The sequence below is a fragment of the Cetorhinus maximus genome, chromosome 14 (assembly GCF_964194155.1).
Source record: "Cetorhinus maximus chromosome 14, sCetMax3.hap1.1, whole genome shotgun sequence".
NCBI lineage: Eukaryota > Metazoa > Chordata > Chondrichthyes > Lamniformes > Cetorhinidae > Cetorhinus > Cetorhinus maximus.
The window spans coordinates 12,660,397-12,672,896 of record NC_135892.1 but is presented as its reverse complement, the minus strand read 5'-3'; the positions used below and the strand labels follow the sequence as shown (position 1 = coordinate 12,672,896).

Below are 12,500 nucleotides of genomic sequence, written 5' to 3'. Positions count from 1 at the left end.
TAGTGCTGCTGCTGCTGTTGCTGCTCCTGCTGCTGTTGCTGCTGCTACTGTTGCTGCTGCTGTTGCTGTTACTGGTGCAGCTGCTGTTGCTGCTGCTGTTGTAGTTGCTGCTGCTGCTGTTGTTGCTGCTGCTGCTGATGCTGCTGTTGCTGTTGCTGCTGTTGCTGTTGCTGCTGGTGCTGTTGGTACTGCTGCTGCTGTTGCTGCTGCTCATGATGCTACTGCTAGTGCTGCTGCTACTGTTGCTGCTCCTGCTGCCGGTGCAGCTGCTGCTGTTGCTGCTGCAGTTGGTGCTGCTGCTTGTGGCTGCTGCTGATGCTGTTGGTACTGCTGCTGCTGTTGCTGCTGCTGTTGCTGCTGTTGCTGCTGCTTCTGCTGTTGCTGCTGCTGATGTTGCTACTGCTAGTACTGCTCCTCGTGTTGCTGCGCCTGCCGCTGTTGCTGCTGCTCATGATGCTACTGCTAGTGCTGCTGCTACTGTTGCTGCTCCTGCTGCTGTTGCTGCTGCTACTGTTCCTGCTGCTGTTGCTGTTATTGGTGCAGCTGCTGTTGTTGCTGCTGGTGTTACTGCTGCTGCTGTTGTTGCTGCTGTTGCACCTGTTACTGCTACTGCTGGTGATGTTGGTGCTGCTGCTGCAGCGGTTGTTCCTTCTGTTGCTGTTGGTGCTGTTGCTGCTGTTGGTGCTGCTGTTACTGTTACAGCTGCTGCTGTTGATGCTGCTTCTTTTGCTGTTGGTGCTGTTGCTGTTGCTGCTGTTGTTGCTGCTGCTGCTGTTGCTGATGCTGTTGCTGCTGCTGCTGTTGCTGTTGCTGTTGCTGCTGTTGCTGCTGCTTCTGCTGTTGCTGCTGCTGATGTTGCTACTGCTAGTACTGCTCCTCGTGTTGCTGCACCTGCCGCTGATGCTGATGCTGTTACTGGTGCAGCTGTTGTTGCTGCTGCTGGTGTTACTGCTGCTGGTGTTGTTGCGGCTGCTATTGCTGCTGTTGCTGGTGCTGTTGCTGCTGTGGCTGGTGCTGATGTTTCTGCTGCTGTTGCTGCTGCTGTTGCTTTTCTTGCTGGTGCTGATGCTGTTGCTGCTTTTGCTGCTGGTGGTGCTGCTTGTGTTGCTGCTGTTGCTGTTGCTATGTTTGCTGGTGTTGGTGCTGCTGCTGCTGGTGTTGGTGGTGCTGCTGCTGTTACAGTTTCTCGTGCTGTGGCTGCTGCTGCTATTGCTACTGCTGTTGCTGGGGCTGTTGCTGTTGCTGCTTCTGCTGGTGTTGCTGCTGGTGTTGGTGCTGCTGCTGGTGATGTTGGTAGTGCTGCTGCTGTTGCTATTTCTGCTGTTGCTCGTGCTTTGGCTGCTGCTGCTGCTATTGCTGCTGGTGTTGGTGCAGTTGCTGCTGGTGTTGCAGCTGCTGCTAGAGTTGCTGCTGCTACTACTGCTGGTGGTTTTGCTGCTACTGCTGCTGGTGGCCGGTGCTGTTGCTCTTGCTTTTGCTGCTGTTGCTGCTGCTGGTGCTGCTGCTCCTGCTGCTGCTGTTGTAGTTGCTGCTGCTGCTGTTGCTGCATCTGTTGTTGCTGCTGCTGCTGTTGCTGATGCTGCTGTTGCTGCTGCTGCTGTTGCTGCTGCAGTTGGTGCTGCTACTTGTGGCTGCTGCTGGTGCTGTTATTGGTGCAGCTGCTGTTGCTGCTTCTGGTGTTACTGCTGCTGGTGTTGTTGCTGCTGCTGTTGCTGCTGTTGTTGCTGCTGTTGCACCTGTTACTGCTACTGCTGGTGATGTTGGTGCTGCTGCTGCTGCGGTTGTTCCTTCTGTTGCTGTTGGTGCTGTTCCTGCTGTTGGTGCTGCTGTTACTGTTACTGCTGCTGCTGTTGATGCTGCTTCTTTTGCTGTTGGTGCTGTTGCTGTTGCTGCTGCTGTTGCTGATGCTGCTGCTGCTGCTGTTGTTGCTGCTGCTGCTGTTGCTGATGCTGTTGCTGCTGCTGCTGTTGCTGCTGCAGTTGGTGCTGCTGCTTGTGGCTGCTGCTGATGCTGTTGGTACTGCTGCTGCTGTTGCTGCTGTTGCTGCTGCTACTGTTGCTGTTGCTGTTGCTGCTGTTGCTGCTGCTTCTGCTGTTGCTGCTGCTGATGTTGCTACTGCTAGTACTGCTCCTCGTGTTGCTGCACCTGCCGCTGTTGCTGCTGCTCATGATGCTACTGCTAGTGCTGCTGCTACTGTTGCTGCTCCTGCTGCTGTTGCTGCTCCTACTGTTGCTGCTGCTGTTGCTGTTATTGGTGCAGCTGCTGTTGTTGCTGCTGGTGTTACTGCTGCTGCTGTTGTTGCTGCTGTTGCACCTGTTACTGCTACTGCTGGTGATGTTGGTGCTGCTGCTGCAGCGGTTGTTCCTTCTGTTGCTGTTGGTGCTGTTGCTGCTGTTGGTGCTGCTGTTACTGTTACTGCTGCTGCTGTTGATGCTGCTTCTTTTGCTGTTGGTGCTATTGCTGTTGCTGCTGCTGCTGCTGATGCTGCTGCTGCTGCTGCTGTTGTTGCTGCTGCTGCTGTTGCTGATGCTGTTGCTGCTGCTGCTGTTGCTGCTGCAGTTGGTGCTGCTGCTTGTGGCTGCTGCTGATGCTGTTGTTACTGCTGCTGCTGCTGCTGCTGTTGCTGCTGCTGTTGCTGCTGTTGCTGCTGCTTCTGCTGTTGCTGCTGCTGATGTTGCTACTGCTAGTACTGCTCCTCGTGTTGCTGCACCTGCCGCTGTTGCTGCTGCTGTTACTGGTGCAGCTGTTGTTGCTGCTGCTAGTGTTACTGTTGCTGGTATTGTTGCGGCTGCTATTGCTGCTGTTGCTGGTGCTGTTGCTGCTGTGGCTGGTGCTGATGTTTCTGCTGCTGTTGCTACTGCTGTTGCTTTTCTTGCTGGTGCTGGTGCTGTTGCTGCTTTTGCTGCTGGTGCTGCTGCTTGGGTTGCTGCTGGTGCAGTTGCTATTTTTGCTGGTGTTGGTGCTGCTGCTGCTGGTGTTGGTGGTGCTGCTGCTGTTACAGTTTCTCGTGCTGTGGCTGCTTCTGCTATTGTTACTGCTGTTGCTGGGGCTGTTGCTGTTGCTGCTTCTGCTGGTGTTGCTGCTGGTGTTGGTGCTGCTGCTGGTGATGTTGGTAGTGCTGCTGCTGTTGCTATTTCTGCTGTTGCTCATGCTTTGGCTGCTGCTGCTGCTGTTGCTGCTGGTGTTGGTGCAGTTGCTGCTGGTGTTGCAGCTGCTGCTAGAGTTGCTGCTGCTACTACTGCTGGTGGTTTTGCTGCTACTGCTGCTGGTGGCCGGTGCTGTTGCTCTTGCTTTTGCTGCTGTTGCTGCTGCTGGTGCTGCTGCTCCTGCTGCTGCTGTTGTAGTTGCTGCTGCTGCTGTTGCTGCATCTGTTGTTGCTGCTGCTGCTGTTGCTGATGCTGCTGTTGCTGCTGCTGCTGTTGCTGCTGCAGTTGGTGCTGCTACTTGTGGCTGCTGCTGGTGCTGTTGGTACTGCTGCTGCTGTTGCTGCTGCTGTTGCTGCTGCTGTTGCTGCTGCTGCTGTTGCTGTTGCTGTTGCTGCTGTTGCTGCTGCTTCTGCTGTTGCTGCTGCTGATGTTGCTACTGCTAGTGCTGCTGCTCCTGTTGCTGCACCTGCTGCTGTTGCTGCTGCTGCTGTTACTGGTGCAGCTGCTGTTGCTGCTTCTGGTGTTACTGCTGCTGGTGTTGTTGCAGCTGCTGTTGCTGGTGTTGCTGGTGCCATTGCTGTTGCTGCTGTGGCAGCTGCTGATGTTGCTGCTGCTATTGTTGGTGTTGCTGGTGCTGCTTCTGATGCTGCTTTTGCTGCTGGTGGTGCTGCTTGTGTTGCTGCTGGTGCTGTTGCTATTTTTGCTGGTGTTGGTGCTGCAGCTGCTGGTGTTGGTGGTGCTGCTGCTGTTACTGTTGCTCATGCAGTGGCTGCTGCTGCTGTTGCTGCTGCTATTGATGCTGCTGCTGTTGCTGTTGCTGCTTCTGCTGGTGTTGCTGCTGGTCTTGGTGCTGCTGCTGCTGTTGCTGCTGGTGTTGCTGCTGCTGTTGCTGTTACTGTTGTTGATGGTGTTGGTGATGCTCCTGCTGGTGGCGTTGGTGTGCTGCTGTTGCTGCAGGTGTTGGTGCTGCTGCTGCTGTTGCTACTGCTGTTGTTGTGGCTATTGCAGCTACTGCTCCTGTTGCTGCTGCTGCTACTACTGCTGGTGGTGCTGCTGCTACTGCTGCTGGTGGCCGGTGCTGTTGCACTTGCTGTTGCTGCTGCTGTTGCTAGTGCTGGTGCTGTTGATGTTGTTGATGGTGTTGGTGATGCTCCTGCTGGTGGCGTTGGTGTGCTGCTGTTGCTGCAGGTGTTGGTGCTGCTGCTACTGTTGTTGTGGCTATTGCTGCTACTGCTCCTGTTGCTGCTGCTGCTGCTGGTGATGCTGATGCTGGTGCTGCTCTTGCTGCTGCTTCTGGTGTTGCTGGTACTAGTGCTGCTGCTGTTCCTGCTGGTGCTGCTGCTCTTGCTGTTGCTGCTGCTGTTGCTGGTGCTAGTGCTGCTGCTGTTCCTGCAGGTGCTGCTGCTGTAGTTGCTGCTGTTGGTGGTACTGCTGCTACTGCTGTAGCTGCTGGTGCTGCTGTTGCTGCTGTTGCACCTGTTGCTGCTACTGCTGGTGATGTTGGTGCTGCTGCTGCTGCTGTTGTTCCTTCTGTTGCTGTTGGTGCTGTTGCTGCTGTTGGTGCTGCTGTTACTGTTACTGCTGCTGCTGTTGATGCTGCTTCTTTTGCTGTTGGTGCTATTACTGCTGTTGCTGCTGTTGGTGCTGCTTTTGCTGTTGCTGCTGTTGGTGTTGCTACTGCTAGTGTTGTTGCTGCTTCTGGTGCTGTTGCTGCTGTTGGTGCTGCTGGTGCTGCTGTTGCTGTTACTGCTGGTGCCGCTGCTGCTGTTGCTTCTGCTGTTGCTGTAGCTATTGCTGCTACTGCTCCTGTTGCTGCTGTTGCTGGTGCTGTTACTGTTGCTTTTGCAGCTGTTGCTGGCTTTGCTACTGTTGGTGTTGCTGCAGCTATTTCTGCTACTGCTCCTGTTACTGCTGCTGCTGATGCTGCTGCTGCTGGTGCTGCTCTTGCTATTGCTTCTTTTCTTGCTGCTGCTGGTGGTGTTGCTGCTACTGCTGCTGGTGATGGTGCTGCTGCTGTTGCTGCTTCTGGTGCTGTTGGTGCTGTTACTTTTGCTGCTGTTGCTGCTGCTGTTGGTGCTGCTGTTGCTGTTACTGCTGCTGCTGCTGTTGCTGTTACTGCTGCTGCTGCTGTTACTGCTGCTGCTGCTGTTGCTGTTACTGCTGCTGCTGCTTCTTTTGCTGTTGGTGCTGTTGCTGTTGCTGATGCTGTTGATGCTGTTGCTGCTGGTGCTGCTCTTGCTATTGCTTCTGGTGTTGCTGCTGGTGCAGCTGCTGCTGTTGCTCCTGCTGTTGCTGTAGCTATTGCTGCTACTGCTCCTGTTGCTGGTGTTGCTGGTGCTGTTACTGTTGCTGTTGCAGCAGTTGCTGGCGTTGCTACTGTTGGTGTTGCTGCAGCTATTTCTGCTACTGCTCCTGTTGCTGCTGCTGCTGGTGCTGCTGTTGCTGGTGTTGCTGTTATTGCTGCTGTTGCTGCTTCTGCTCTTGCTGCTGCTGGTGTTGCTGGTGCTGGTGCTGCTGCTACTGATACTGCTGCTGTTGCTGCTAGTGTTGCTGCTGCTGCTTTTGCTGCTTCTGGTGCTGCTGCTGTTGCTGGTGTTGCTGCTGATGGTGTTGCTGCTGCTAGTGCGGCTGCTGCTGTTGTTGCTGCTAGTGCAGCTGCTGCTGTTGTTACTGCTGTTGGTGTTGGTGCTGCTGCTGCTGGTGGTGTTGGTGTGCTGCTGTTGCTGCTGCTGTAGCTGTTGCTGCTGCTGCTGGTGCTGTGGCTGCTGTTGATGCTGTTGCTGCTGGTATTGGTGTTGCTGCTGCTGTTGGTGCTGGTGCCGCTGCTGCTGTTGCTCCTGCTGTTGCTGTAGCTATTGCTGCTACTGCTCCTGTTGCTGCTGTTGCTGGTGCTGTTACTGTTGCTGTTGCAGCTGTTGCTGGCTTTGCTACTGTTGGTGTTGCTGCAGCTATTTCTGCTACTGCTCCTGTTGCTGCTGCTGCTGGTGCTGCTGCTGCTGGTGCTGCTCTTGCTATTGCTTCTGGTGTTGCTGCTGCTGATGGTGTTGCTGCTACTGCTGCTGGTGATGGTGCTGCTGCTGTTGCTGCTTCTGGTGCTGTTGGTGCTTTTGCTTTTGCTGCTGTTGCTGCTGCTGTTGGTGCTGCTGTTGCTGTTACTGCTGCTGCTGTTGGTGCTTCTTTTGCTGTTGGTGCTGTTGCTGTTGCTGATGCTGTTGATGCTGTTGCTGCTGGTGCTGCTCTTGCTATTGCTTCTGGTGTTGCTGCTGGTGCAGCTGCTGCTGTTGCTCCTGCTGTTGCTGTAGCTATTGCTGCTACTGCTCCTGTTGCTGGTGTTGCTGGTGCTGTTACTGTTGCTGTTGCAGCAGTTGCTGGCGTTGCTGCTGTTGGTGTTGCTGCAGCTATTTCTGCTACTGCTCCTGTTGCTGCTGCTGCTGGTGCTGCTGTTGCTGGTGTTGCTGTTGTTGCTGCTGTTGCTGCTTCTGCTCTTGCTGCTGCTGGTGTTGCTGGTGCTGCTGCTACTGATACTGCTGCTGTTGCTGCTAGTGTTGCTGGTGTTGCTTGTGCTGTTGCTGTTGCTGCTGCTGGTGCTGTTGGTGCTGCTGCTGCTGCTTTTGCTGCTTCTGGTGCTGCTGCTTTTGCTGCTTCTGGTGCTGCTGCTGTTGCTGGTGTTGCTGCTGCTAGTGCTGCTTCTGCTGTTGCTGCTACTGCTGCTGCTGCTGTTGTTACTGGTGTTGGTGTTGGTGCTGCTGGGGCTGCTGCTGTTGGTGTGCTGCTGTTGCTGCTGCTATAGCTGTTGCTGCTGCTGCTGGTGCTGTGGCTGCTGTTGATGCTGTTGCTGCTGGTGTTGGTGTTGCTGCTGCTGTTGGTGCTGGTGCCGCTGCTGCTGTTGCTGTAGCTATTGCTGCTACTGCTCCTGTTGCTGCTGATGCTGGTGCTGTTACTGTTGCTGTTGCAGCTGTTGCTGGCGTTGCTACTGTTGGTGTTGCTGCAGCTATTTCTGCTACTGCTCCTGTTGCTGCTGCTGCTGCTGCTGGTGCTGCTCTTACTATTGCTTCTGGTGTTGCTGCTGCTGGTGGTGTTGCTGCTACTGCTGCTGTTGATGGTTCTGCTGCTGTTGCTGCTTCTGGTGCTGTTGCTTTTGCTGATGTTGCTGCTGCTGTTGGTGCTGCTGTTGCTGTTACTGCTGCTGCTGCTGTTGCTGCTTCTTTTTCTGTTGCTGCTGTTGCTGTTGCTGTTGCTGATGCTGCTGATGCTGGTGCTACTGTTGGTGTTGCTGCAGTTAGTGCTGCTGCTGCTGCTGCTGCTGCTAGTGCTGCTGCTGCTGTTGCTGCTGTTGCTGCTGCTGGTGTTGCTGCTGCTGTTGCTGCTGCTGGTGTTGCTGCTGCTAGTGCTGCTGCTGCTATTGCTGCTAATGCTGCTGCAGCTGTTGTTGCTGGTGTTGTTGCTGCTGCTGGTGGTGGTGTTCGTGTGCTGCTGTTGCTGCTGCTGTTGATGTTGCTGCTGCTGCTGGTGCTCTGGCTGCTGTTGATGCTGTTGCTGCTGGTCTTGTTGCTGCTGCTGGTGGTGTTGTTTGTGTGCTGTTGTTGCTGCTGCTGTTGCTGTTGCTGCTTCTGCTGGTGCTTTGGCTGCTGTTGATGCTGTTGCTGCTGGTGTTGGTGCTGCTGCTGCTGTTGCTGCTGGTGCAGTTGCTGCTGTTGCTCCTGCTGTTGCTGTAGCTATTGCTGCTACTGCTCCTGTTTTTATGTTGTTGGTGCTGTTACTGTTGCTGTTGCAGCTGTTGCTGGCGTTGCTGGCGCTGGTGTTGCTACTGGTGGTGCTGTTGGCGCTGGTGTTGCTGGTGTTCCTGCATTTGCTGCTTTTGCTGCTGCTGGTGCTGCTGGTGTTGCGGATGGTGCTGTTGCTGTTGTTGCTGGTGTTGGTGCTGCTGCTGCTGTTGTTGGTGCTGCTGCTGTTGTTCGTGTGCTGCTGCTGCTGCTGTTGTTGGTGCTGCTGCTGCTGCTGTTGTTGTTGTGCTGCTGCTGCTGCTGTTGTTGGTGTGCTGCTGTTGCTGCTGCTGTTCCTGTTGTTGCTGCTGCTGTGGCTGCTGCTGCCGGTGCTGCTGCTACTGATACTGCTGCTGTTGTTGCTGGTGTTGCTGCTACTGCTGCTGTTGTTGCTGTGCTGCTGTTGCTGCTGCTGTTGCTGTTGTTGCTGCTGCTGTGGCTGCTGCTGCTGCTACTGATACTGCTGCTGTAGTTGCTGGTGTTGCTGCTACTGCTGTTGCTGTTGCAGTTGCTGCTGCAGCTGTTGCTGTAGCTATTGCTGCTACTGCTCCTGTTGCTGGTGTTGCTGGTGCTGTTACTGTTGCTGTTGCAGCTGTTGCTGGCGTTGCTGGCACTGGTGTTGCTGCTGCTGGTGCTGTTGGTGCAGGTGCTGCTGCTGTTGTTGTTGCAGCGGTTGTTGGTACTGCTGCTGTTGCTGCTGCTAGTGTTGCTGTTGTTGCTGCTGCTGGTGCTGCTGCTGCTGTTGCTTCTGTTGCTGCTGCTGGTGCTGCTGCTGCTGTTGCTGCTGCTGGTGTTGTTGCTGCTGCTGTTGCTGATGCTGTTGTAGTTGCTGCTGCTGCTGGTGTTGCTGCTGCTGCTGTTGCTGATGCTGTTGTAGTTGCTGCTGCTGCTGGTGTTGCTGCGGCTGCTGTTGCTGCTGCAGTTGGTGATGCTGCTGGTGGCTGCTGCTGCTGCTGGTGCTGTTGGTACTGCTGCTGCTGTTGCTGCTGCTGTTGCTGCTGTTGCTGCTGCTTCTGCTGTTGCTGCTGCTGATGTTGCTGCTGCTGGTGTTACTGCTGCTGGCATTGTTGCTGCTGCTGTCGCTGTTGCTGCTGTGGCTGGTGCTCAATTTGGTGCTGCTGTTGCTGGTGTTGCTGGAGCTGCTGCTGTTGCTGTTGCTGCTGTCTCTGGTGCTGATGTTTCTGCTGCTCTTGCTTATTACTGGTGTTACTGCTGCTGGCATTGTTGCTGCTGCTGTTGCTGCTGTTGCTGGTGCTGCTGCTGTTGCTGCTGTTGCTGGTGCTGTTGCTGCTGTGGCTGGTGCTGATGATGCTGCTGCTGTTGCTGCTGCTGTCGCTGGTGCTGCTGGTGTTGCTGCTGGTGCTGTTGCTATTGTTGCTGGTGTTGGTGCTGCTGCTGGTGTTGGTGCTGCTGCTGCTGTTACTGTTGCTTGCACTGTGGCTGCGGCTGCTGTTGCTGCTGCTATTGGTACTGCTGCTGTTGCTGGTGCTGTTGCTGTTGCTGCTTCTGCTGGTGCTGCTGGTGTTGCTGCTGGTGTTGGTGCTGCTGCTGGTGATGTTGGTAGTGCTGCTGCTGTTGCTATTTCTGCTGTTGCTGGTGCTGTGGCTGCTGCTGCTGTTGCTGCTGGTGTTGGTGCTGCTGCTGCTGTTGCTATTTCTGCTGTTGCTGGTGCTGTGGCTGCTGCTGCTGTTGCTGCTGGTGTTGGTGCTGCTGCTGCTGTTGCTGCTGGTGTTGCTGCTGCTGTTGCTGTTGCAGCTGCTAGTGTTGCTGCTGCTGTTACTACTGATGGTGTTGTTGCTGCTACTGCTGCTGGTGGCTGGTGCTGCTGCTCTTGCTGTTGCTGCTGCTGTTGCTTTGCTGGTGCTGGTGCTGGTGCTGCTGCTGTTGCTGTTTCTACTGCTGCTGGTGTTGCTGCTGGTGCTGTTGCTGTTGTTGCTGCTGTTGGTGCTGCTCCTGCTATTGGTGTTGCTGCTGTTGCTACTGCTGTTGCTGCTGCTGCTGGTGCTGGGCTGTTACTGTTGCTGTTGCAGCTGTTGCTGGCGTTGCTACTGTTGGTGTTGCTGCAGCTATTTCTGCTACTGCTCCTGTTGCTGCTGCTGCTGGTGCTGCTGCTGCTGCTGCTGCTCTTGCTATTGCTTCTGGTGTTGCTGCTGCTGGTGGTGTTGCTGCTACTGCTGCTGGTGATGGTGCTGCTGCTGTTGCTGCTTCTGGTGCTGTTGGTGCTGTTACTTTTGCTGCTGTTGCTGCTGCTGTTGCTGCTGCTGCTGTTGCTGGTGCTGTTACTGTTGCTGTTGGTGCTGCTGTTGCTGGCATTGCTACTGTTGGTGTTGCTGCAGATATTTCTGCTACTGCTCCTGTTGCTGCTGCTGCTGGTGCTGCTGCTGCTGGTGCTGCTCTTGCTATTGCTTCTGGTGTTGCTGCTACTGGTGGTGTTGCTGCTACTGCTGCTGGTGATGGTGCTGCTGCTGTTGCTGCTTCTGGTGCTGTTGGTGCTGTTGCTTTTGCTGCTGTTGCTGCTGCTGTTGGTGCTGCTGTTGCTGTTACTGCTGCTGCTGTTGCTGCTTCTTTTGCTGTTGGTGCTGTTGCTGTTGCTGATGCTTTGATGCTGGTGCTACTGTTGGTGTTGCTGCTGCTGCTTTTGCTGCTTCTGGTGCTGCTGCTGTTGCTGCTGGTGTTGGTGCTGCTGCTGGTGATGTTGGTAGTGCTGCTGCTGTTGTTATTTCTGCTGTTGCTGGTGCTGTGGCTGCTGCTGCTGTTGCTGCTGGTGTTGGTGCTGTTTCTGCTGTTGCTGCTGGTGTTGCTGCTGCTGTTGCTGTTGCAGCTGCTAGTGTTGCTGCTGCTGCTACTACTGATGGTGATGTTGCTGCTACTGCTGCTGGTGGCTGGTGCTGCTGCTCTTGCTGTTGCTGCTGCTGTTTCTGGTGCTGGTGCTGCTGCTGTTGCTGTTTCTACTGCTGCTGGTTTTGCTGCTGGTGCTGTTGCTGTTGTTGCGGGGGTTGGTGCTGCTCCTGCTATTGGTGTTGCTGCTGTTGCTGCTGCTGTTGCTGCTGCTGCTGGTGCTGGGGCTGCTGTTGTTGCAGGTGTTGGTGCTGCTGCTGCTGTTGCTGCTGGTGCTATTGATCCTGCTGTTGCTGTAGCTTTGCTGCTACTGCACCTGTTGTTGCTGCTGGTGCTGGTGCTGCTGCTGTTGATGTTGCTGCTGCTGCTGCTGTTGCTGGTGCTAGTGCTGCTTCTGTTGCTGCTGGTGCTGCTCATGTAGTTGCTGCTGTTGCTGGTACTGCTGCTACTGCTGTTGCTGCTGGTGCTGCTACTGCTGTTGCTTCTGGTGCTGTTGGTGCTGTTGGTGCTGGTGTTGCTGTTACTGCTGCTGCTGCTGTTGCTGCTTCTTTTGCTGTTGGTGCTGTTTCTGTTGCTGCTGCTGTTGCTGATGCTGCTGCTGCTGGTGCAGTTGGTGCTGCTGCTGCTGTTGCTGCTGCTGGTGTTGCTGCTGCTAGTGCTGCTGCTGCTGTTGCTGCTGCTGGTGTTTCTGCTGTTGGTGCTGCTGTTGCTGGTGTTGCTGCTGTTGGTGCTGCTGTTGCTGGTGTTGCTGGTGTTGCTGCTGTTGGTGCTGCTGTTGCTGGTGTTGCTGCTGGTGTTGCTGCTGCTAGTGTTCTTGCTGCTGCTGTTGGTGCTGCTGTTGCTCGTGTTGCTGCTATTGCTGCTTCTGCTGCTGTTGCTGCTGGTGTTGCTGCTGCTGCTGGTGCTGCTGCTGTTGCTGGTGCTGTTGCTGTTGCCGTTGCTGCTGCAGCTGTTGCTGCTGTTGCTGCTGCTGTTGCTGATGCTGCTGCTGCTGGTGCTGTTGGTGCTGCTGCTGCTGTTGCTGCTGCTGTTGCTGCTGCTGTTGCTGATGCTGCTGCTGGTGCTGTTGGTGCTGCTGCTGCTGTTGCTGCTGCTGCTGTTGCCGCTGCTGGTGTTGCTGCTGCTAGTGCTGCTGCTGCTGTTGCTGCTGGTGCTGCTGCTGCTGCTGTTGCTGCTGCTGCTGGTGCTGTTGCTGTTGTTGTTGCAGCTGTTGCTGGCGTTGCTGGCGCTGGTGTTTCTGCTGTTGGTTCTGTTGGTGCTCGTGCTGCTGTTTTTGCTGCTGCTGTGGCTGCTGGTGTTGCTGGTGCTGCTGCTGCTGCTGCTGCTGGTGCTGCTCCTGTTGCTCCTGCTGTTGCTGTTGCTATAGCTTCTACTGCTGCTGCTGCTGCTGCTGATGATGATGCTGGTGCTGCTGTTGTTGTGGTTGCTGGTGTTGCTGCTGCTAGTGCTGCTGCTGCTAGTGCTGCTGCTACTGTTGCTGCTGTTGCTGCTGCTGGTGTTGCTGCTGCTGGTGTTGTTGCAGCTGCTGATGGTGCTGCCGTTGCTGGTGTTGTTGCTGTTGCTTCTGCTATTGCTGGTGCTGGTGTTGATGCTGCTGTTGCTGCTGCTGTTTCTGGTGCTGCTGGTGTTGCTGCTGTTGCTGCTTGTGCTGCTGCTGCTGGTGCTGTTGCTGCTACTGATACTGCTGCTGTTGCTACTGGTGTTGCTGCTGCTGCTGGTGCTGCTGGTGCTGCTGCTCTTGCTGCTGCTCTTG

The 12,500-nt window shown here is 55.3% G+C and overlaps 2 protein-coding genes across 2 annotated transcripts in view; both read right to left on the bottom strand.

Moving 5' to 3' along the window:
• Positions 1 to 2,168, bottom strand: part of LOC144689995 (uncharacterized) — a 149,512-nt gene extending 147,344 nt beyond the window's left edge. The window contains exons 1-3 of the mRNA XM_078557533.1: positions 2,146 to 2,168; positions 461 to 729; positions 1 to 309 (exon numbers count right to left, since the gene is read on the bottom strand). The exon at positions 1 to 309 is cut by the window's left edge and continues 279 nt beyond it. Coding sequence (XP_078413659.1) covers positions 1 to 309; positions 461 to 729; positions 2,146 to 2,168 — 601 coding nt within the window. The remainder of the gene's footprint in view (positions 310 to 460; positions 730 to 2,145) is intronic.
• Positions 2,169 to 4,038: 1,870 nt separating this feature from the next.
• Positions 4,039 to 12,500, bottom strand: part of LOC144689994 (uncharacterized) — an 18,189-nt gene continuing 9,727 nt past the window's right edge. The window contains exons 8-10 of the mRNA XM_078557532.1: positions 12,136 to 12,158; positions 8,365 to 8,704; positions 4,039 to 4,097 (exon numbers count right to left, since the gene is read on the bottom strand). Of these exons, the coding sequence (XP_078413658.1) occupies positions 4,039 to 4,097; positions 8,365 to 8,704; positions 12,136 to 12,158 (422 nt within the window). The remainder of the gene's footprint in view (positions 4,098 to 8,364; positions 8,705 to 12,135; positions 12,159 to 12,500) is intronic.